The 24,436-nt window shown below is 39.0% G+C and overlaps 1 protein-coding gene across 7 annotated transcripts in view; it reads right to left on the bottom strand.

Annotated features, from left to right (window-relative positions):
• XPNPEP1 (X-prolyl aminopeptidase 1) overlaps positions 1 to 24,436 on the bottom strand; it is a 64,220-nt gene that overhangs the window by 15,684 nt on the left and 24,100 nt on the right. For all 7 annotated transcript variants that reach the window (XM_031955816.1, XM_031955819.1, XM_031955815.1 and 4 more), the window contains 8 exons: positions 19,102 to 19,165; positions 17,736 to 17,840; positions 15,577 to 15,669; positions 14,961 to 15,104; positions 11,191 to 11,286; positions 8,940 to 9,021; positions 7,699 to 7,909; positions 59 to 148 (listed from right to left, as the gene is read on the bottom strand). In XM_031955816.1, coding sequence (XP_031811676.1) covers positions 59 to 148; positions 7,699 to 7,909; positions 8,940 to 9,021; positions 11,191 to 11,286; positions 14,961 to 15,104; positions 15,577 to 15,669; positions 17,736 to 17,840; positions 19,102 to 19,165 — 885 coding nt within the window. The remainder of the gene's footprint in view (positions 1 to 58; positions 149 to 7,698; positions 7,910 to 8,939; positions 9,022 to 11,190; positions 11,287 to 14,960; positions 15,105 to 15,576; positions 15,670 to 17,735; positions 17,841 to 19,101; positions 19,166 to 24,436) is intronic.

The following is a 24,436-nucleotide window of genomic DNA, read 5'->3' on the forward strand; positions in this document are numbered from 1 at the left end:
ATCTAAGGGGAAAAACCTCTCTTGCGGGCCAGGAAACACATCTTAAACTTGTACTCACATGGGCTCTCCTCATGCCTTCTGACTCTGTGGAGTTCTTCACAGCTTTTGAGATGCATATCGGGGTATATGGCATGCAGCAGCGGTGTTCCTACAGCAGAAAGCACCATTTGGTTAGAACCCATCCTTGTCAGACAGATAGGACATTGATAGTGACTTCTGGTGAGCACAGTCAGGCTCTAAAGAACCACTTTTGTGAAGAACCCCTTGCTAAGTAAGGGCCACAATTTTTGCTCTTTGTAGTTACAAAAGACTATTGCTCTAACACTAATAGGAGACACTGGTCTTTTGTTCATAATGCAAGTGAGTGACTAGTCTTTTGTTCATAAGACAAAAATAAAGCAAAATAAAGAGACACTAACAAGGAAGACTGGATTCAGTGAAAGACGCCATGGAAGCAATTCCTGCACTGGGGAAGATATTGAAGGAGATGATGTCTAAGGTCCTTCCAATTCTGAGATATACTCCTAAAAGGAAGACCAGGAAAAAGGGAAAGCAAAGGGAGAACATTTGGGTAAAGGTCAGTAGCAGATTAAATTGATGTGATTTTTACCATAGAAGAATCAACGTGGCATAACAAATACAGTTAGCACTAAAACCAGAACACTTGGGCCCAAATCCTTCTTCTGACACATTCTGGCTATATGACACTAAGCAAATGACTTAATCTTTCAACATTCAAAAATTCAAAATAATTCTCCAAAACTGGAAATTAGAAGAAGTTGCTGAGCTGCACTAGTAGAAGGTGTGCCATCATCCAGAAGTTCCTGACACACAGGTTCAATCCCTAACCTTATCCCTAATATACCACAGGCCAAACAGAGAGAAACCATAAGAAGTTTAAGAAACAAATTTACAAGTCTAACATAGGGGCATGAGAGGGTTACAATGAGAGACTTCAATTTTCCAAACTCTGCTGGATAATATTCTTTCTCTGCCAAAAGCAGTAATAACAATTTTTAAATGTGACTTAACAAAAATTTCATCCTTCAAAAGGTGGAGGATCCTAGAGAGGGGATTTGAATTTGTCTGATTTATAAAGGAAGGAGATGGTTTCTGGGATGGAAATGATAAAAACTTCAGGATTCATAAACTCTCCTGTTTGTGATAGAAGATGAAAAAGAAGTAATATCTGAAGATACTAATGCAAATAAAACATACCAACCAAGTTTGCTTTTCCAAAAAATGTGTATGGAAGATAAAATGAAAAGTGGACAATGGACTGGATAAAAAGTGTGGCATAGTCCTATGTTCACAGAAGGGATTTTCTTGAGGGTAGATGGAACTATGATAACTGATAATGGAGAGAGAAAGAAGGTACAACTACTTAATTCTTATATGGCTTCTCTTTTCTGTGTCAAAGAGAATGACCTTTGGATGGGACAGAATATTCAGAATAAAAACAGACAAAAGAAAGTTGATATCCAGGATAAATAGTAAGGAAACAACTAGTTTCTCTTAATGAATCAGATCATAAGAACCAAATGAAATATATCTCTTAAATTCTGGGGGACTAAAAGGGGAGAAAATTGGCATTATATGACTGCTGAACCACAGAAATTGACAGATGAAAGATCATGGAAAACAAAAAATGGTACAAAAAGCCAGAATATGGTCTCGATTTTCAAAAGAGAAGACAATAAAATCTACAAACTAAAAATTAAGGAGTTTGACTTCAAAGTCTAAGAAATTTCTAGGATACATTATTTAAAAAGATGGCTAGCCTCTGGGAACATATAATTCTCAAAAGAATTTCAAACTGAAGGAATTGAGGGGATTAGGACAGCAAGTGATTAATTGTGGGAATTGAATGAACTGCACTGACTCCATTTTGTGATTCAATTCTAGAGTTAATTCTCTTTATATTCAATTATAGGCCTAGTCTAGATTCTGGCTTATGAGAAAGTGTTATTCAATTGTGGGAATTGGGAGAAAAAGTATTATTTTGTTTGAACTTAGTCTTATGTAGCTGGGCAACTAAACCACCTCTACCTCCTTTTTGGAGACTCAACTTGGGTTTCATAGGCAAGAAACACGGTCAGATCCAAAGACTGATGAAATAAGTATAATTGTACATCTCAAGCAACTCATATGTCTTATCTGAAAACTGGCCCCATATTGGTCAGTTATTATTTCCATTTTCCTTTGATTGTTTACAGACACATGGGGAGAGTTAAACATCTCCTTTTCTGATTTCATAAAATTGTACCTATTCATTCTCCCATGTCCCATGTCCAGCTCCTCCAATTAGAAATCAGATTACCTAATGTTATATCCTGATTGTTTCCTTTTAATAAATTGGTCTTATTTGATTCTTTTTAATGTATAAAAAGTTTATCTCTCCCTATATTGGGGTCCAGTCCTGACCTAAGAAAGTGGCATAGTCCTAATTCCCTAGGCAAGTGCTATGCATTGCTTAATAAATCAATATGCTCAGAAGATCAAACGTTTCCTCAGTTATTTTATTTCCACCTATCATAAAACTTTCTTGTTTAGTTATTTCAGTCATGTCCAATTCTTAATGATCTCATTTGGGGTTTTCTTGTTAAAGCCACTAGAGTGATTTGCCATTTCCTTCTCTAATTCATTTTATAAATAAAGAAATTGAGACAAATCAGGTTAAGTGACTTGTCCGGGCTCTCACACCTAAGTATCCAAGGCCATCTGAACTTAGGTCTTCCTGTCTCCAGGCTCAGCACTCTATCCACTACGCCACCTATCTGCCCCCAAACTACTAATAATTCTATGAAAAACTGCTTCAAATTACTTATAATATACAACAAATTGGCAAAAATGGAAAAAAGAAGCTAATCAATATTGGAATGACTGTGAGAAAATGTGCATACTAATACTGTGAATTGGTCCAACCACTCTAGAAATCAAATTAAAATTATGCTTTAAAACATTACTAAGCTATCTAAAACTTTTAACTCAGAAGCATTTTTTTAATGCTTAATGGAAAGGGAAACACAAAGAAGAGTCCTATATGCACCAAAATATTCCCATCAGCAATAATGTGTATGTGCGCGCGTGCACGCACACACAAAGAACTAGCAACCAAAAATTGGTGTAATTATCCTAATCAAGCTTGTCCCTGGATAAAGGTTGGAAAATGCAGCTCTTCCTCCCCTTTTGTTTGGAGAAGTAAAGGACTATTGAGCATGGAATGTTGCATATACTGTCAGTCATCATCAATATGTAGGTTGGTTTTGCTAAATACTTTTTCCTCTTTCTTTTTAAATCTTTGTCTAAAAAAAAGATAGCTTGCTGGAAATGGGGGAGAGCAGGAGGCATATATTCAGACATGAATATTATGCAACAAAATACATGCATGTATATAAAAGATATGATTAGTAAACATCAAGAAAAAGAAACAGTGAATTCCATCAAAAACAGGTCACACCGGACTATTGTCATTTCCTTTTTTTTTTTTTTTTTTTTTTGACCAGGTTCCTAAACTGGTATAGCAAGATAATATGTAACACAGTTTATCTAGGTTTCAGCAAAGTATTTGACAAAATAGCTCATACTATTCTTATGGAAAAAAATAGAAGAATGTGGGCTACATAACCATACAATCAAATGGATTCCAGACTCACTGAATAGCCAGATTCACAGAGGAATCACTGATAATTTGATGTCAGATTGAAAAGGGGTCTCCAGTAAGGTAAACCAGAGAGAGCTGTCCTTTGGCCTGAACTGTTTAACATTTCTATCTATGACTGGGTTAAAAACACAGATAGTATTCTTTTCAAACTTTCAGATGAAACAAATCTAGGAAGGGGAGCCAAAACATAGCATGACAGTCAGGATCCAAAAAGTTCTTGATGGGCTACAAAACTGAGCCAAACCTAATAAGATGAAATTTAGTGGCGCTAAATGGAAACTTATTTGAATTTAAGAAATCAACATTAGAAGAATAAGAAAAGGGGAAGCATTGAGCCAGACAACAGTTCATCTGAAAAAAAAATCTGTAGTCTTAATAGACTGCAAATTCAATATGATTAACAATGTGATATAGTAATTTAAAAAAAAAAAAAAAAAAAAAAAAAAGAATGTTCTTGTGCTGTACTTTGAGAAGCATAACTTCCAGGAATGGGGATAGGATAGTTTTACATTCTACCTTGTTGACCAAACCACATGCCTTGACTCCTGGGTTCAGTTCTGAATGCCCCAGTTTAAGAAGAATTTTAAAAAGCTAGAGAATACCCAAAGAAGAACAATCAGAAGGTGAAGGGGCCCATGGGCCCATGCTCTATGAAATAATCAATGAAGGAATTGGGGGTGTTTAGCCTTAAAAAAAGTAAGCTAAGGGGAACCATAACTACTTTCAAGTACTAAAAGCTGGCATGTGGAAGAAGGAATAGATTTATTCTACTTGACCCCAAAATGTAAACTAGAGGAGTGGATGGGTATTAAAAAAGGCAAATTTAAATTTGATGTTAGTTAATAAAACCTTTACCAGAGCTATCTGAAGACGAAACAGACTTTCTCAGGAGAGAGTTAATTCCATCTCAGTGAAAGTACTTAAAGTTCAAATGAATGCTTTACTGAGTATCTGATAGTGGGGATTCCTTTGATAAACAGTTTGAAACAGATGACTGACAAAATCACTTCCAATTCTGAAAAATCTGACTTGATCCCTCCTTAACTGATCTATCAACAGACATGTAAGTAACTGCTAACTATGCTAGTAATACAGAACTACAAAAAAAAAAAAAAAAAAGAAAGAAATCATCTCCTTCAAAAAATTTACATTCCATTCGAGATACAGAGATGTTTTTACCCTAAAACTGCTAAAACTCTAGCAAATTTTGCTGGATTTCTGGTTGTAACAGTCTATCTAAGTATCCAAAAGATCTCCATGATGATCAGTTCAATGAAAAACTACATCTAATATTTATTTCTCTAGCACTGTGAGCCTTTTTATCAATGCACAGAACAAAATTCTCTCCCTAGTTTTAGGAACCCAGTGTCAGGGGACTTGCCAGCAAGGACTACTATTACTTGCCCTTTCTTTCCCAGGAATGACACTATGATTGATGAACTATATCAGATATTAATTATTGAGAACAGACCATAATAATTATGGGGAAATTTAAAAATTAGGCCTATGTCAATTATGAAAAGAATTAAATTTCCATCTTTACATTTCCCAAAATAAATTATAATCACAGAACATTAGTACTTCAAACATTTTAAGGTCTTCAAAAATCACCTAACTCCATACCCTCACTTTGAGGGCTTATCCAAAATAAAACTAAATAAATTAATAAAACAAAATGAATTTTAAAATTAAAACAAACAAAATAAGAACCAGGTTTCTCAAATGCCAGTTCATTACACCTTCCATCAATTGGTGTAATTTTACAAAACTGACACTTCTTTTTTATCACTCAAAATGCTATATAAGACTGAAAGAATTATCTATCTCATATCCCATATGCATGCCATATCACCCATGTACCAAGTGGGACAAGGAATACAAAAAACTAACTGATGATATCAAACTTGAATCATTATTCTTTTTTTTCCCACCAAAAAGAAATGATAGGAAGAGTTCTAAAATATTAGAGTGAAATGAGATATTTAGTTGGCACAGTAGGTGTCACTATTACAACAGGAAAAAATATTCTAATGGGCACAAAAGGGATCAAAAGCATAACACATGCCATAACAAAAAAAATTTTTAGAAAAAAACTATAGGTCTAGACAATAAAGTGCTTTTTCAAGGTTCCTCCTTCCTCTACCACACTGTTTTACAATATCCTGAGCCTTTGAAACAATCTCCTGCCTCAATATCCTCTTCCTTCTCCTCCCTCTCCAAACCTCTGATTACTTTCCTTCTACATTCTTTATTTCTGCTTCTATGCTATTAAGCACTAGTAGAAGGAAGCACTTAATTACTGCAAATTTATGTTTTCTAGTCTCTCTGGGTCCTTGCTGTTACATTTCAATCACTCTTTCTGATCAACTCTCTCTTGACCTCTATTAAACACAAGTGAGTGTTATAATCCTCTCCTCAAAGACACCATTTCCATTCCTTACTCCCTCTCAAGCAAAACCATTGGCCTCAAACTTCACTGAAAAAGGAGGGGGAGAAAGTCATCCTTCATTAGCTCCTTCTCCTCCCAATCTTCCATTACAAATCGCCTCAGTGGCATTCCGTATACCCTTCTCTTGCTCCAGAGGATGAGGTAATTCTTCTACTACCAATATCTCATTTTGGGTACCCAATCTTATCCCTTGACCCAATCTTCAATCCTTAACTGATGCCTTTCCTTCTGCTTTCAAACATGCTCAACTTCTCTCCCATCCTTAAAAAACTGATTTGGCCCTCCCCCCCTTCACAGTCAAAGTCCTAGGGGGAAAAAACAACACTCTGTGCCTCCACTTTCTAATCTCCCTCTCAGTTCTTGCCCTTTTATTATCCTTCTCCCCAAAGACTCCAATGATCTCATTACTCATCAATTCAAATGCCTTTTTCCAGATTTCATCCTTTTATACCTCTCCAAAATTTGACAGTATTGCTCATTCCCGCTTTCTGAATAGTCTCTCCTCTTTAGGTATTTGTGAGACTGCTCTGAGGTTATCTTCCTACCTGCCTCATCTTCCCAATCTCCTTTGTAAGATCAACATTTAAGTTTCAACCCACCATGGGTGAGCACTCTCCAGGAAACTACCCAGGATTCCCTACTTTTCTCTTCCTGTGCTTTCTCCCAAGGACCTAATCAGGTTCCTTTTTTATTCAGATGATTCAGCTAAATGCTTATCTGTTTATTCATTTCATTCACTCAGTTCCTACATTAACAACTGCTTGCTCGACAACAACTCCTAGAAGTCCCATAAACTTCTCAAACAAATTATGTCCAAAATGGAACTCATTACCTTTTCCTGTAAACTCATTCCTCTTCAAGTTATCCACAACTCTTCTATTCTTTCTCTTCTACATCCAACTAGTTGTTAAGTCTCATCCATTCAACCTCCACGAGATTTCTCTCCCCCATCATCTTCTCTTTACTCATACCATAATGACCTTCCTACCTACAAGATCTTCATCACTTTTAACCTAGACTTTTGCAATGCCTTTCTAGTTAGTAGGGCTGGTATTGCAATATTTCTTCTAGCTGAAGGTCTACTGAATGGACCTCCAGAATTCTTATGGCTCAAGCTCTAATACTCTGCCCATTTAGCCCACAAACAGCATAAAGCCTTTGTTGACTCAGAATTCTCCACAGCTCAGGAGCGCGACACATCGCTCCTCTGGACCCTGGTTCATTTCAAAGGAAAAGGTTTGCTTGCAAGTAAATGCTTTCCCCTATTATTTCTGCAGGGTTTGTTGTATTTCCCTATTCCTAAACAGAAGCTTTTTGCTGCAAGAGCAGAAGGGGGTGAGGGAGAGAAGAGAAGGGGTTGTCATATGCTCAGGCTTCCAAGTTCTTCCTCTCCTTTCTCTCAAATCTAATTTGTTCTAGAGAAATTGGGCAAAACCGACATTCTGATCTGACAGCAATTTCCAAAGAAATTGATGACTGGACAGTAGGTGGAAACAGACAATGGGCTCAGTTCCGACAGGAATTACTAGGGGTCAGCAACCTGAGCCCACTGGGAGAGCCAGGATGAGGAGCAAGTGGCACCCACCTTGGGAATGGCCTCGGTCACAGCATAGCTGGCTTTATCACTGATCCACACTTTGTCCTTCGGGGAGAGGCCACTGCAGATGGTCTTGAGCTCAGTCAAAATGGATTTATAAGGAAGCACTTGGACTTTAAACTCATCTGCCAGGCTGGAGCTGAACAGTAGATGCTCCCTCACATCAGGTGCTTTGGTCCGGTCTCCATCAATAAAAAGCCTGAAGAGAGATGGGCCAGGAAACAGAAGAATGGGACAGGGAAAGGAAGGAGAAGAAGAGGTGGGCCAGGAAACAGAAGAATGGGACAGGGAAAGGAAGGAGAAGAAGAGGTGGGCTGGGTAACAGAAGAATGGGACGGGGAAAGGGAGGAGAAGAAGAGGTGGGCCAGGAAACAGAAGAATGGGACAGGGAAAGGAAGGAGAAGAGATGGGCCAGGAAACAGAAGAATGGGACAGGGAAAGGGAGGAGAAGAAGAGGTGGGCCAGGAAACAGAAGAATGGGACAGGGAAAGGGAGGAGAAGAAGAGGTGGGCCAGGAAACAGAAGAATGGGACAGGGAAAGGAAGGAGAAGAGATGGGCCAGGAAACAGAAGAATGGGACAGGGAAAGGGAGGAGAAGAGGTGGGCCAGGAAACAGAAGAATGGGACAGGGAAAGGGAGGAGAAGAAGAGGTGGGCCAGGAAACAGAAGAATGGGACAGGGAAAGGGAAGAGAAGAGGTAGGCCAGGAAACAGAAGAATGGGATGGGAAAGGCAGGAGAAGAAGAGGTGGGCCAGGAAACAGAAGAATGGGACAGGGAAAGGAAGGAGAAGAAGAGGTGGGCTGGGTAACAGAAGAATGGGACGGGGAAAGGAAGGAGAAGAAGAGGACCACCCTAGCCAATGGAAGAGAACAGCCGGAGAATCCATCAGCCCACTGAGGGTATAATGCACCCCTACTTGTGCACTTATTATTGCACGTGGTTTAGGGGACTTTGTCAGGAAACCACAGACCACTTTATTGAGTCTGAGACAGCAGAAGAAGTCATTTCCGACAGGCAGCAGCCCAGAGTCCGGTGGGATTGGCGGGGAGGGAGGTAGAGAGTATAGGGAACCTAGCTCCCTGGGGGAGAAGAGCTTTGCCCACTTTAACTGGCCATGTTTAGCGTATCCCTGGGCAGTGCTGATGGAGCCAGAGCAAGCAGGGAGGCAGGAAGGGCAGGTTCAGGAGGAAAACAGGGGGAAAAGTGACTAGCTCTGTGTTGTACTCACCTGATTGTGTCTGTGCCCACGATCGCATAGGAAAAAAATACTGGATTGTGCTCCACGTCTGATCCCCGGAGATTGAACAGCCCTGGAAAATAAAACAGAGGGGCCCCCATCACCCACCTAGCATGAGCTAGGGAACCGGCGCCAGGGCTGGAAAGAGAAAAGGGCCCAGGGACTGGCAGCCAAAGTCCACAGAAAAATCAACGCACTCAGCAACAGCTGCCTTCCATCCACAAGGACTCACTGGGCGCTTTCTTTACCACACGATGGCGCCCAAACTGTGTCAGCAGAAAGCTCACAGGCTCCGGGGGGAGAGGGATGGAGCGCTGTGGGGAAATCCTGCCAGAGCCTGACAAAGACAGCGAGAATGACTAACTCCCTTCCTGGGTGGGACCCTCCACTCCACAAGGCTTCCAAGCTCCCAACAGAAGGCTGAAGGAGAGCCCCTCACATACACCCCAGCGGAAGGGGGACCCCGAGGAAGAGAGACTCCTGCTTGGGGCAACCTCTGGGGAAAACAGGCATACACTACACACAACTGAAGCCAAATAAGGGTCTTCCTCTGCGTTTCAATGAGTCCCAATGAGAAGTGCTTCCCTGAAAACAGTGAGTCACAGAACCGTGGCATGGGAACGCAACTAGAACTGAGAAGTGCTCTCCAGAATCGTCCGGCGCTGACCATCGCTAGGAGCCTGCCTATCCTGCCCTGCCTTCTGCCTATCCAGGCAGCCTTTTCTTAGCCTCAGGGTGAAAATGAAAGGCACAAAAGAGATAGTCTCCCAAGTCCCTCCCTACTCTACATCTTCAGACTCCTATAAAATAAGGTTTTATTCAGTCATTTTTCAGGTTTGTCTGATTCTTCGTAATCACTTTTGAGGTTTTTTTCAGCAAAAATAGCAGGATGGTTTGTCATTTCTTTCTCCGGTTCATTTTACAAATGAGGAAACTGAGGCAAAAATGACTTGCCCAGGATCTCATATCGAGTAAACATCTGAGGTCAGATTTGAACTCAGGAAAATGAATCTTTCTGCCTCTGGTCCAGCATTCTAGCCACTGTGGCAGCTAACTGAGGTGTCACCTCATAGCTCTCAATAGATGAAATCATGATCCTGTGATAAGCTCACTTGGTGTATTAGATCCATCTCAGAGAATTAAAGAATTCAATAGCTGGTAGAGATCTTGTAGCCACACATGGATAATATACTCAACAAATGGTCATCCAGATTTTGCATGAAGACTTCAAAGAAGGAACCAAACCTAGCATCCAGACCATTCTACTTGGAGATGTTCTAAGTGTTAGGAAATTTTTCTCCGGACACCATGCCCAAATTCACTTCTTTACAACTTCCACCTATTACTTTAACAGTCCTGTAACAAGGCTAACACTATCGTAAAAATTTCCTAACTGCACAGGATGGAAAACAGGTACATGTGTTCCAGAGACAGAACAGGGAAAAAAGGAATTTCTCTCTTTTTTTTCTTTTTAAAGCTTTTTATTTTCAAAACACATGCATGGAGAAATTTTCAGCATTGACCTTTGCATAGCTTCGTGTTTCAGATTTTCCTCTCCTTCCTGCCACTCCCTCCCCTAGATAAGCAAGCAATCCAATATATATTAATATATGTTAAATCCAATATGTGTAAACATATTTATATAATTCAAAAGAGGAATTTCTCTTGAGATTAAGGCAAAAAGTAAGCTATTCTCCTACTTGGCAGAGTCAGAGAGAAAGAATGAGATCCCTCCAAAAAACAATCTAGGTTTGGTAAGCATGGACTCCAAAATTAGGCACAGGCAACTTCAGAGATAAAATTGACAAATTCCTACTATAGCTTTATAGATTTAGCCAGAGTAATCTATTTCCTGTGGAGAAAATAACTGCCTATAATACTAGAGAGGAACAGTTTAATATGATCTACAGAGAGGACAGAGAATGATTTAGAACACTTAGCCTCACTTGGGATCCTTCATATAAGCAGTTTCTAATGTACAATGACCACTAGTAGGTAGGTATCACTCATCTGGTTATTTTTAGCCTCTGAATTTAATATTAATCCTTCATAAAACTAAATTCCCTTAGATACACCCGACATTCAATCTTAATAGACATCTCTCGTATGCATTTGGTACTGTAACTGAATCACTCTTCATTCCACAGCCTCTCAGTAAGTAAAATGATGTGAGCAAAGAGATTCCAGAGAACTTACAATAAGATAGAGTAACATACCCAAACAGTGAAATCAGAGTACTCACATGCAATCTCATCCAGGGCAGTGACCACAAACCACACCACTTTTCTCTCTGCCATTTTCACTCGGAGGTCAGCAACCTTGTCCTTCCAGGCCACACCTAAAACAAATAAAAATCCTAGATTTAAGACCCATTCTCTCAGGAAACCTCTCACAGCAGAAGTGCTTCCATAGTCTAATATAATTAATCTACTAAAGTATAAATTCCATGAGGGCAGAAAGACTGCCATATCAAATCCTCACAATTCCACCAACATCCAATAAAGTTTTAATTTTATAGAAAAGAAAGGGGGTTTTTTTGCCCAAGAAAATAGGAAACATGGGTTCTAGTCATTCTCTTCTTTTTCTATTACTTGCTAGCTATGCAAACTTCAACAAATTACCTAGGTTTTAATATACTCATTTATGATATACTCCTCTATAAAATGGGTGTGATATTTAAAAATTTTAAGGGCCAAATACTAAATGGAGGTCTTATTTGGTTTTAACAATCTCTAGGTTTCAATTGAGAAAGCAACTGATGACAATATATTATAGGTCTCGAGCAAATGTCACTGGGAAGATTGGGTAATAGAAAGATGGTGGAATCAGAATCAGAAGACATGGCTTTAAATCCTGAATCTAGTACTTACTGCATGGCCTTGGAGAAATCACTTAAAATATCTAAGCCTTAAAAGTGAAGGGCCTCATATACAAACTGTAATCAAATAGGAGCATAATACTATGGAACAAACATTATCTCTTTAGCCAGAAGACCTAGGTTCAAATCTCAACTCTAACAGTTCTATTTATGACAAATCAATTAACCTATATATCATTTTCCTCATCTATAAAATAAGAACATTGGGTAAAATGTTCTCTTTAGTCCTTCCTACCTCTAAAATTATGAGTATGATACAATATCTCCTCCATTAGATTTTGAGTTTCCCCCACTTCCCTCCCCATTAGATTGTGAACACCTCACAACAAAACTATCTTTTGTCTTTTGTCATACCCCCAGCACTAAAGCACAGTGCCTAGCACTAAACATAGTGTGCTTAGTTAATATTTATTGACTATGAAGTCAAAGCAGGAATGATGTACTCAGAGAGAGAAGAAGGGTAGAGTTATTTTTCTGCTGCTATTTATCCTTCATTTTCAAAGAGGACCAATTACATCACAAGGTGATGTCTTAACTTGCATGTGAATTGGATTAAAATGAGGCAGTCACACAAAGTCATCAGGTTCATTCTTCTACAATCATTAAAGTCCAGTGGCAGGATAAAAATCAGAAAGATTAGTGATGGCCCAGAATGCAGGGGATGACCTTGGTGTCTTCAATGTCTACTCAAGCTCTAATAGTTCCACATCGCCTATTTTAGCGACTTTCACGTCAACCAAAACAAATGGTTCTCATTTGCCCATTCCATCACTTCTGGCATAGACATCTCCCTAACTCGCCAACAGGTTTGAGGTCTGTCATTTACCCTCAACCTGGTTTAGCCCATCTACTGAGGCCATACTACTGAGGTATGGCCATTATGCATGCTACAGTCTCTTGGAGCAACAAAATATGGCCCACAAACCAGCTATGGTGATTAATCCTCATCCAAGGAATTATTAGAAGAGGTCTTGGAGGCCATGTAATCCAAACACCTCAAATTAACAAATGAGGAAACTGAGGTCTCTGAAAAAAACTGAAAATCTCTGGAGATGAGAACCAATGAGTAGATAAAATGATATGGCCAGACTTATACTTAAGAAAATAATCACCTGGTCAGGGATGTGGAAGATGGACTGGAGAGGCAAAAGAAATGATGCAGGAAGCCCAACGAGGAGACTATCACAATAGGACCTGAACTAGGCACTGACATTTGAGAAAAGGAAATGGAAAGCAAAAAACATACAAAAGTAGAAAGCAGGAGATTTATCTGGTTAGATGTGCTGTGAGTGGGTATCAGAAGTTGAGAATGACTCTGAGATTAAGAACTTGAGTGACTGAAGAATAGTGATACCTCAGTAGAAATAAAGAAATTTGGAAAGGGGAAGAGTACAAGTGAAGGACAATGAATTCTGTTTGAGATAGACTATATTAAGTTTGCAATGTGTACAGGATATTCACTCTAACAGGCAGCTAAATGTATAATACTGGAGTGCAGGAAAACTAAGGCTGCACATATGTCTAGGAATTACCTAGTTAAAGTGATACTTGACTCCATGTGAATTGATGAAATAACTAAGACAGAGAAAAAAAAGAGGGCCCAGTACAAAGGATAGGGACATAATCCCCTAGGTAGGAGATGTGATATGGATGAAGAACCAACAAAAAAGACTGAGGAGTGGTCAGACTGGTTAAGAGGAGAGCTAAGAGGAAACAGTGTCCTGAAAACCCAGAGAGAAGACAGTATCAAAAGGAAAGAATAGTCAACAGTGTCTCAAGATGGAGAGAAGTCAAGAGAGTTGAGATTAGCAATTAGGAGTTAACTGGTAACTTTAGAGAGCAGTTAAAGCTAAGCAATAAATTTAGAAGCCAGAGTACAAAGGATTAAGGAAAGGACAGGAAGTAGACTACTTTTTTCTAGGAGTTTGGCAATGAAAGGGAGGAGCAATATAGGACAATAATTTTAGAAGGAAATTGGTGAGTACAGTTAATAATTCCTGATAGACTACTCTGTTCCTAGTAATCAGGTGCACAGTCAGACATTACAGGCATCTGCCCTTCTCAAAAGGACGAGCAGCAAGCAGCAAAACAACAATAACAGCTCCCCAGGAGCTCCCCTTCCAATGCAAGGAGTTTTCTGCCAACCCGAGCACTAGGAGTTGGGGCATCTGTCAGCTCTGGAAAGAAAGTCAATCCCTTACATCTGTCACTACCTGCCAATAAGTTTGGTGTTTTCCAGTGGGGCAGGGATTTGGCAAACAAAGCTCATGAGTGCCCCATCTCCTTCCTCTAAGCTGAAGGACCAACGGTGGGAGCCAAGGCTCCAAAAGAAATTCAAAACATGCAAGGAGAAAATGTCAACCTAACCTTGGGTCACTGGGCTTTGACAGCAAATACCTAAGAAGAAGTTATAAGATTCTCCAAGAGTGAAAAGAAGAAGCTGGGAGGTTCCACCTCCCTGACAAAAGGATGCTTTGAAGATCACCTCTGGAATGCTTTTTAAAACACTACCCTGGAGACTGGTCTTCCATACTATCTTCCCAGGACCCCTTCTGGGCAGTGTGCCTAAATTCCACAAGCTACCCCCTCCCTTTAAATTTCATAGCTAAAATTCCCTCCCCTGCAGCTTGAGTCTCACTCCCTTGGTGCTATCTGATATCCAAACTTTACCCACAAATTCATCACTCACTACCTACTAAGAACACTGACTGGCTGTGGGGACTACACTACCTCCACCCCCATGCCATACCCACACAATCTCCAGCTCACAATCTAAAATTTGAAGGGAAAAAAAATAGCAAGTAAGCAAATACGACTTTAAGAGGGGCAGGGAAAACTCTCAGTTGCTCCCAAGAGCAAATAAATTAGAGGGGCAACAGTTAGCAACTCAGAACGAAAGAATATTGCCTTCAGAACAACAAGGAAGAAAAGAGCTATTCAAAAGAGTTTTGTAAGAATAAACCAAGCCTCATTAAGAGGCATTACAAGCTGAGTGGAACCATTACTTTAAGCAAATGCCACATCATACCAGGAGAGAGGAAAATCTCATGACAGCACAAAGCTGATGCTAGGGACTTTAATAAAGATGATGGGAAAAAGGAAAAAATATGAAACAGGAAAATCCAAGCACTAACCTGCATAATCCAGGCCCAGAGTTAGGAGAGGTTTACAGGGGCGCTGAGGACGATCTGTCCAGATCTTGTCAACAAGATTTTCTTTGACAGGGACGAGATAGTGACCTGCACCTCTTAGGACCTTGGCCATTTTTTTCCATTGATCTAGGGAAACCAAGAGAATAGTCATGAAAACACATTAGAGCAGAGGCAGACTGAATCCTGTTCCCTAGGTATTCCCAAAGTCAATTCTTCTTCCATCCTTTCTCTAAAATCAGAAAAATGGGAGAAGAAAAGGAACCAACTGCATTACCTTGGTTGGACCGCCACCTCTTTCCACCATGATTTTACAATGCTTTACATAGTGTTGCATATAATGAGGGCAAAAGACCCTTAATTAGAGAAACCACAAGAAACAGTTTTTTGACATGAGTCTTCTTCTCCAGAACACATATTCCTCAACTGTGAATGAGGCAAGTGATTAGCTGATCTCTAATGTCCCCTTCAGCTTCAGAATTCTATAATCCTGTAATCCACAATCCATCAAAGCATATTTGCCATTCTGTAATATCTTACAAGAAAATCAAGGCTAACAGGCATTTTATTAATAAGGCTAAAATAGATCATATTCACTAACCTGATGGAATGATCAGAGGGTCCACACCAACTCTGGATCCTTCAGGTAGTACATTCACCAACCAGTCTTCCTGAGTTGGTGTGTCCTTCAGACCTGAAAGGACATGCAAAAATAACTCATAATTGGACAAAGATGGTCCTGTCAATTAAAAAGAAACTAAAAACTGTTATAGAGTCTTAATTAATCAATCTCCTACTAAAAAACAATTGGAATGCTTCAGGAAATTTGAACTTCACTAAGTCAAGGAAGAAGATCATGAAATGGCTTTGAATAAAATGAATTAAATAAAGAGCATAAGATAATTCAACCAGAAGACAAATATTATCCCCATGCTGTCTCCCTGGTAAATACCAATTTATTATTCTAAGGTAAATTTTTAGGAAAATGGACAAAAGAATCATCCCTGTAACCTCAGCAATCCTAATTTATCTACTCTACCAACCAGAAGGAAGATACTAAGTTGGAAAAGGATGAGCATCTATCAGGAACAAGGACCCATCCCATCATACTCAATGCTAACAAATGAGGATGGTTATTTATCTAAAAGGAATTATGGACATTGTAGAGCTGAAGATAATTTCTCAAGAGCTAGGCTTTAAACCTTAAAGCTATCATACAAGGACCTGAGCAAAGAGACATTTTTAAAACCAGCAAAAACTTGAACCAAGTTAACTTGAATCCAAATAGCACCCTTAACAATTTAGTAAGATTTACATCTCTCTTGAGAACTGTAAAATACTATTTCTAAGGAACAGTCTGTAAAAAGAATCAAAGTTCTTAAAAAACAAAACAAAAAAAAAAAACAAAAAACTGGTGTCCACAACATAAACACCACCTCCCTTTGTTGCTTTAATCTTTGCTCTCCACCTCCCCTAGTGGTTTTTAAACCACCAAGCCACTTATTAGCCAAATTGGGCCCTTAATGCACAAGTAAAAGTCATGTGATTTCCAGAAAAAGAGGACAAAAAGTTTCTCTTTGGGCAAACTCCAGGGGAACTAGCACTCACTGGTTAGCCAAATCCAATCTACGTGGCAAGATCCCCACATAGATCAAGTTAATTATGGCAAAAGCCTAGCTGTCATTGTCCAGTCACTGAATTCCCCAGACTTTTTACCCCAGAGTATTGCATAACAATTTACTTTCCCTATTATTCTCCTCTAAGGAACAAGAAATGTCAAGTTTTCCTGGCCTTTTCTTTTCCCATTTTTTCCTCATTTCTATCCCTAACATTACTAATCCTTTAGCCAAAGAGGGACCTCTTTTCCCACTCCCATGTTCTTGCTGGTAAGAGTGTTCATAGCTATACAGAGAAAGGGGAGAAATCTTTCAAATCCGGTACTGATTTGCCTTTCAAAAGAAAAACCGAACATACTATACCTCTGCTTCTATGCTCTAGGATTCTCTTAGGTTGCCACTAGATAAGATTCCAGAACACTGAACCTAGACCTATACATTTAGTAGGATACCATCCGTGTACCCACTCAAGTCCTCAAAAAGTAGATGACAAAACCTCCTATAATATTTCCTTGGAGGACTCCACATCACTACTTCACACTAAGAAAAACTATCATGATACTACTGGTATATTCACTGAGCATCTGATACTTTCTAACCTTCATCCCCAAACATCCAACACTTTCTAGCCTTTGTACCATTGTTAATGCCATTATCCATTCACAGATTCATGACCATCCTTCTCTTACAACTACTATTTTCTACCTTCCTTTAAGACCATTCTCAAATTCTACTTCAATCATGATGCCTTCTTGGTCGCTTCCAGCTAAGAGTAATCTCTCCCACATCTGAACATACAGACTATTTTATTTTATACTTCTCTAAAGCACTTTTAACCTTATTACACCGGATATGTTTTAGTTTCCTTAAGAACGCTATGAGGGCAGAAAACCTCTCTGTATATCTCACAGCCTCTAGCATGGCACCCTAAACAAAGTGATAAAAGAAAACAGTCAGCAGTTAAATATGCCAGTATGATCAGAAGTCAAGCTACAAAGAAAAGAGCCTGCTGTCATCCTGAGACTGAGAACTTGTGGGATTTTTCAGTGCCTGATCAACCTTCTTTGGCTGTCCTTGGGACAAAAAAGCAACATCCCACCATTTTCTACTGGGTCTAGGTAAGCATTCAGCAGCCCCTACCCACCCATCTTCATGAGGGTCCAATTGTTGTCCATCTGCTTGGCAGCTTGGAGAAAGTAGCGTCCATCAGTCCACATGGCTGCATGCTGCTCTGTGACAATGGCTGTACCTATGGCAGAGGTGAAGGAGGAACAAAGAAGCGAATTTTTTTTTTAATAAACTCATTCCTAAACAAAATATAGCCATGACAAGCTTCCCAATCACTAGAGAACAAATACAATTTTGTGACAAAAAGGAAAATCCATTTCAAAATATCCACAGCTGCCATTATTCTCTCTGGCTCAGAGATAATCCTGGAGCTGAAACTTACTTAACCCCAGAGCCATGTTATATAAAAAGAAAATTAAACAGCACCATGAGATCATTCAGATTGGCAGGGCAGCTAAACAACAAAAGAGTAGGCCCATAGAAAAAACTCAAGTGCTAAGGAAAAAAAAATCTCAAAAACTCCAAACAAGATTAGGCTAAGGCTTCTTTCTAACCATCAGAGACAACATTGATTCACTCTGATACATCACAGAAACCAATTCATTTCCCCTACTATTTACCTGTCCTAAAGGGTGAGAGATCAGTTCCCCAATTTTTAAACCCCTGCTGGGATTCTATCTGACTTGCAAAGCACAATCCAGTCCCACCCAGGGCACTGAGCAATCATATGTGGGAAGGGGAGGAGGGGATTGAATTTGTACACTAACATGCAGTATCCTCTCCCACCTCTGCCCCTAACTTGCTCCGAGTGTAACAGGCTTGAAGCCATCAGCAGTTATCAGGCACAAATGATAAGTATGAGCAAACCACTGAAGGCACTTGGAAAGGGAAACCATGAGCTCATCAGTGAGGGAAAGGGTCTTTAGCACTGGCTGTTTAAATCACTGGCTTGTAATTTTAACTATTTAGAGAGGTCCAAAACTCAAACCCAAGAAGGTGTATACACACACACACACACACACACACACACACACACTCACACGCGCACACACACACACTCACGCACACTCACGATAAAGAAATGGCAAGACCCAGACTGGACCCACTATGAAATCTTTTTGTTTGTGTCCCAACAGCAAACGGGCCAACAAGCCTCCATGTCCTTGGGAGTACTACACAGAATAGTTAACAGGGCTGCTCTATGATCTCCAGGGCAGGGACTGCAGGGAAAGGGGCACAGAGCTTAAGGAGCACATTGAAGCTCGGGACTCAGAGTCAAACAACAGAAATGAAACAGAACATCTGGTTTGCATTTTCTTTTGGATTATGTAACACACACACACACACACACACACACACACACCCTGAGACCTGGTCTAATTATTATCAGGAAGGGGGGAAAAGATACATGAATACACAGATTAAAGTTTGAGATAACTTACCAGCTGAGCCATCAAATCCAGACACAAAAGCACGCCTGCAGTCACAGGGGGCAATGTACTCACTCTGGAAAATCAAAAGGGCCACTAATTTAGAGCACAGCTACCCCATGGGCCATACAAAACAAAAAAGCAATCTGATCTTGGTGGGACATCATCTACAGGCTCCAGAACATGCTAGAGAAGGCAATACCTCACCTTCCCCACTCCCACTAAAAAAAGTGTGTGTGTGACTGTGTCTGTGTGAGTGTGTGTGTATGTTTGTATATGTCTGTATGATGTGTGTGTCTGTGTCTATGTGAATATGTGTGAGTGTGTATGAGTATGAGTGGGAGCGTGTGTATGTGTCTGTATGGGGTGTGTGTGTGTGTGTGTGTGTGTGTATGTGTTAAAGGGTCTGTTCTTGAAGCAGATTACAATCTAGGTGAGGAGATAAGCACAGCAAACACAAACCAAAAGGAGAATACCAGACAATACAGGTTATGCCCTAGTTAAGTTGCCCCAAGCAACAAAATATCATGACCCAGATGCCAAGATATTGGCCTAGATAAACTACTTCTTTGGCCTAAAGATACAAATCTAACAGCCAATGAAAAACATCAGCTAGCATTTGGGTCCCACTGGCATTAACTTGCTTGCTCACTGTATGTACATAAGCATAAATCCTCTGTAATATTGTTTCACCTAAAATTTTTCTCAGAATGAATCAATAATAGCAAATGAAGTATGGCCACAAAAGAGTTGATTTACATAGCACTTCCTGTTTTATAAAGACCTTTTTAACTAGTATTTCAAACAGGTTAACTATTATTTTCATTTTATAGGTGGAAAAGCTGAAATAGAGAAGTCAAGGCATACCCAAAAACATACAGGAGGAAGGAGGGGAGGATTTATTACTGTTGTGCTACACACTTTACAAATATCTCATTTAATCTTCACAACTCCTGGAGGGAGGTTACTATTATTATTATTGCCCACTTATATATATAATAAGAATAATATTATTATTATATAATAGTATAATAATACTATATTATGCCCACTTTACAACTTGGAAAACTGAGTCAAACAGGTTTTTTTGTTTTGCTTTGTTTTTAATGAAAGAATTCAAATTCAGGTCTTGGTACAGCACAACTGCTCCCACTGAGGACTAAATATCCTTAAGGATTTTCCTGATCCTCTATCTCCTTCCTTAGGGAGGACAAATTAGACAGAGAGAGAACAGATGAAGAACTGGTTTTCCTCATCGTACAGAGATTGTCTTCTGGTGTAATTTAAACATAGCATATTTCTGGCAGCAAGCTTTTAAATTTAGCTTCAATTTTTCCTTTAAAAAAAAGTCTTTTCATAAAGGTTTATAAATATGTTGCTCTTGACCTCCAAAGCAGCCCCACTGATTTCCTTCATGGATTCTGACTTTGCATAAAGGAAACAATTCTAAAGAATATTGTTTTTAATGGGTTTTGTTAGAGTTGTTTTTCCAATTAAATGTAAAGATGATTTTTAACATTCATTTTTTATAAAATTTTGAATTCCAAATTTTCTTCTTCTTTTCTTTCCCTCCCCCTCCCTAATATGATAAGCAATATGATATATATGTATAATCACATAAAACATATTTTCAACCTTAATCATGTTGTGAAAGGCAAAATAGTTTGCTAAGAAAAAAATATAGCTTACATAAGGGAAAAAATGGAAAAAATAAAGTAAAAATAATATGTTTCAATCTGCATTCAGATGCCATCAGTTCTTTCTCTGGATATGGATAGCATTTCCATCATGAGTCCTTTGGAATTGTCTTGGAACGTTGCGCTGATGAAAAAAGCTAAATCAATCTTAATTGATCATCATATAACCTTACTGTGTACAATGTTCTCCAGGTTTTACTCATTTCACTTTGCATCAGTTCAAACAAGCTTTTCCAGGTTTTTCAAAAATCTGCACTTCTTGTTACAGCACAACAGTCTTCAATTACATTCATGTACCATAACTTTGTTCAGCCATTCTCCAATTGATAGTATCCCTTCAACTTACAATACTTTGCCACCACAAAGAGAGTTGGTACATGTATCTTTATGCATGTAAGTCCTTTTCCCTTTTTTATGATCTCTTTGAGATCTTAGAAATGGTATTACTGGATCAAAGGATATGCACAGTCTGAATGCCCTTTGGGCATAGTTCCAAATTGTTCTCCAAAATGGTTGAAACAGTTTGTCACAATTCCATCAACAGGACATGTGTCCCAACTTTTCCACATCTCTTCCAACGTTTATCATTTTATTTTTCTGTCATATTAGCCAATCTGATAGGTAAGTAGTGATATTTCAGAGTTGTTATAATTTGTATTTCTCTAAGTAGTTAGTAATGATTTAGAGCATTTTTTCATATAACTATAGGTAGAGTTAATTTCTTTCATGTGAAAACTGACAGTTCAAGATCTAATCCTTTGATTATTATCAATTGGGGAATGACTTGTATTCTTATAAATTTGATTCAGTTTTCTACATATTTGGGAACTGAGGCCTTTATCAAAGCTATCTGTTATAAAAATTGTTTCACAGATTTCTGCTTTTCTTCTAATCGTGAATGTATTGGTTTTATTTGTTCAAAACCTTTTAAACTTAATATCATTTTACATTTTGTAATACTCTTATCTCTTGTTTGGTCATATATTTTATTTTTTTCCTTCTCCACAGATAGACTACTCCTTGATTAGGGTATCACCCTTTATGTCTAAATTGTGTATCCATTTTGGCCTTATCTTGGTATTGTCAGAGTTTTCTAATTTCCCCAACACTGTCAAATTTCCATTCCAAAGACTGAGGTCTTTGGGCTTATTAAATACTAGATTACTATAATCAGTTGCCACTGTGTACCTAATCTATTCCACTAATCCACCACACTATTTCTTAGCCAATACCAGATTGTTTTGAAAATTACTACTTTATAATAAAGTTTGAAATCTGGTTTGGCTAGGCAACCTTCCAATACATTTTTTTCATTAATTCGCCTAATATTCTTGACCTTTTCTTCTTCCAGATAAATTGTTATTATTTTTTCTAACTCCATAAAATGATTGTGGGGTATTTTGGTTGTTTTGGCACTAAGTGAACAAATTAACTTAGACAGAATTGTCATTTTTATTATATATGGCCTCAGCCAGAAGCAAATGATATTGATTCTTGGATTTGTCTTGGCAGGCAAACTTCCAGTTATTTTATATTGTCTGTAATTGTTTTAAATGGAATTTCTGTCTCTTACTGCTGGGCTTTGTTGGTAATATGTAGATAGAAATGCTGATTTAGGTGGGCTTATTTTATATCCAGTAATTTTGCTAAAGTTGGTAGTTACTCAAATAATTTTTAGTTGATTCTCTAGGATTCCCTAAGTATAACCATTTGAATTTGATACCCTATGTTAAAATCCTTTGATAGAAGAGCTGGGATTTGAAACCTGGGTTTTCTTTCTGAAATCTATTGCTCTTTCCACTGGTCCCCATTCCCAAGCTCAAGCTGGAGGAGCAGGGAGGTGTGAGAGGTATTATTCATAGAGAGGGGTCCTCAGAACACTTTGCAATAGTTCAGCCTGAGGGAAATACACACTAGCAGAGAGCTGAAAGCTGAACATCAAGGCACTATGAGGTAGGAGAGGCCTGGAGAGGGAGGTAGCAGAAGGTTATAGACAAATTTCATGTATTTCAAAATACTGCTGGCATGAGTCCATCCAGTCCCCCCACTCCTCGCCCCAAACTGCAGAGGTTCCTCCTCTCTTACTCCTCACTCCCACAGTACATGGCCTCCTAGGACTCAGCATTAAAACTTTATTACATAACAAACTACATATAATTTTGTTGCCATCTGGTGAACGTAACCCTCATGTATCACATTGTTTCTCTGAGAAACTAGTCAAATTCCAACAGCTTTGGAAAAAGGTTTTTAGAATACGACTTATCGGTAAATTACAGTGGGTTTGCATTGCATGGTTGTGAGTTTGGATTTGATCTTCTCTTTTAAAACCATCTGACATAAAAACAGATTCTCCCAATGTTTTGTAGTTGTCCTCAAAAGGCTTTAAGCTTTTCAGGCAATTAAAGAGGATAAGCAACCTGATCAGAGCCAAGATGTCTTCCCCTAAGCATTGTGAGTTCCTTAAAAATGCCTTCTCTCCTCAAAACAATCTGAGTGAAGATGAAGGGGGTCTGTTCAAGTCTCCACACTGGAAATAATAATCAGAAGAGGCAAGACAAATGCTGCACTCAAGGGAGAAGGAATTAGAAGTGAGTGGGTGCATATTTGGCCATAGATCCAAGCAAGGTCTGGAGCAAAGAGTTTCAGACATGACCTAAGTGTGTGTTGGGACAATGGGACCCCACCCTACTGAGGCTGGCTATTATTCCCACTTCCTCACTGACAGAACAAGAAAATACAAGAAAATTCATAGGCCATATTTTCTTAGCACTTAGAAGGCTAGGAACACTCACTTAGCATTAGCATGTTTTTGTTTGATGGTCCTTTAGGCAGTCTGGTGAAGCCTTTGGATCCCTTCTTAATAATGATTGTTGCTGACCCTTTCATCCGGGAGAGGTGGAGGCTGGTGGATCATTTGAATTTGGAAATTCTCAGCTACATTAGAACTAAAGATGAGATTAGGTATCTGCATCAAGTCCACACCAATATAATGGTTTCTCTAGGAGTGGAGGACACCTGACTAAGGAGGAGTAAACCAGGATGAGTAAGGGAAAGCCCAACTGAGAAAAAAAAAGATTCAAGCTCTCTTGCCAATCAGCATTGGAATAAGAGGCCACAGCTCTACTAGCTCAGCGATACAGGAACTTGCAATTTTGCGTATTATATACATTTATAATTGAAATACCAAATTTAAATTTAGAGGAAGAGAAAATAAAAGATGTATTTGCAAATGTCCAAGGCCAAGCCTAGAATTCTGAACTTCTGCTTTCTCTTCATCCATTTTGTCATACCAACTCAATGTTTGAGGATAATGACTTTATGAAGTACAAGTTTTAACCCACTGCCAATGAGCTCTACGTCTAGTCCTGGCTCAGTAACAAACACATACAGAACTATGGAATCTTATAGCTTCTGAAAGTCTTACTCCCTGAAATCTATCCACTGAAACTCACTGGATTGCAGGGACTGCAGGTTAAGAATCCCTGGCCTCCTAGAAAAGCAAAGATGACCCAGGAATAGCTGCATCCTTTCCCTCTACCCCTTTCCACATCAGATCAAAGCCAAAGATCCTAGTTCCTGACCCCATTCAAATCTCTCACCTCTACCAGAATTCTCCCTACTATTTTAACCCAGATTATTTTATCTCCTCT

This window comes from Sarcophilus harrisii, chromosome 2 (genome assembly GCF_902635505.1).
Source record: "Sarcophilus harrisii chromosome 2, mSarHar1.11, whole genome shotgun sequence".
Lineage (NCBI taxonomy): Eukaryota > Metazoa > Chordata > Mammalia > Dasyuromorphia > Dasyuridae > Sarcophilus > Sarcophilus harrisii.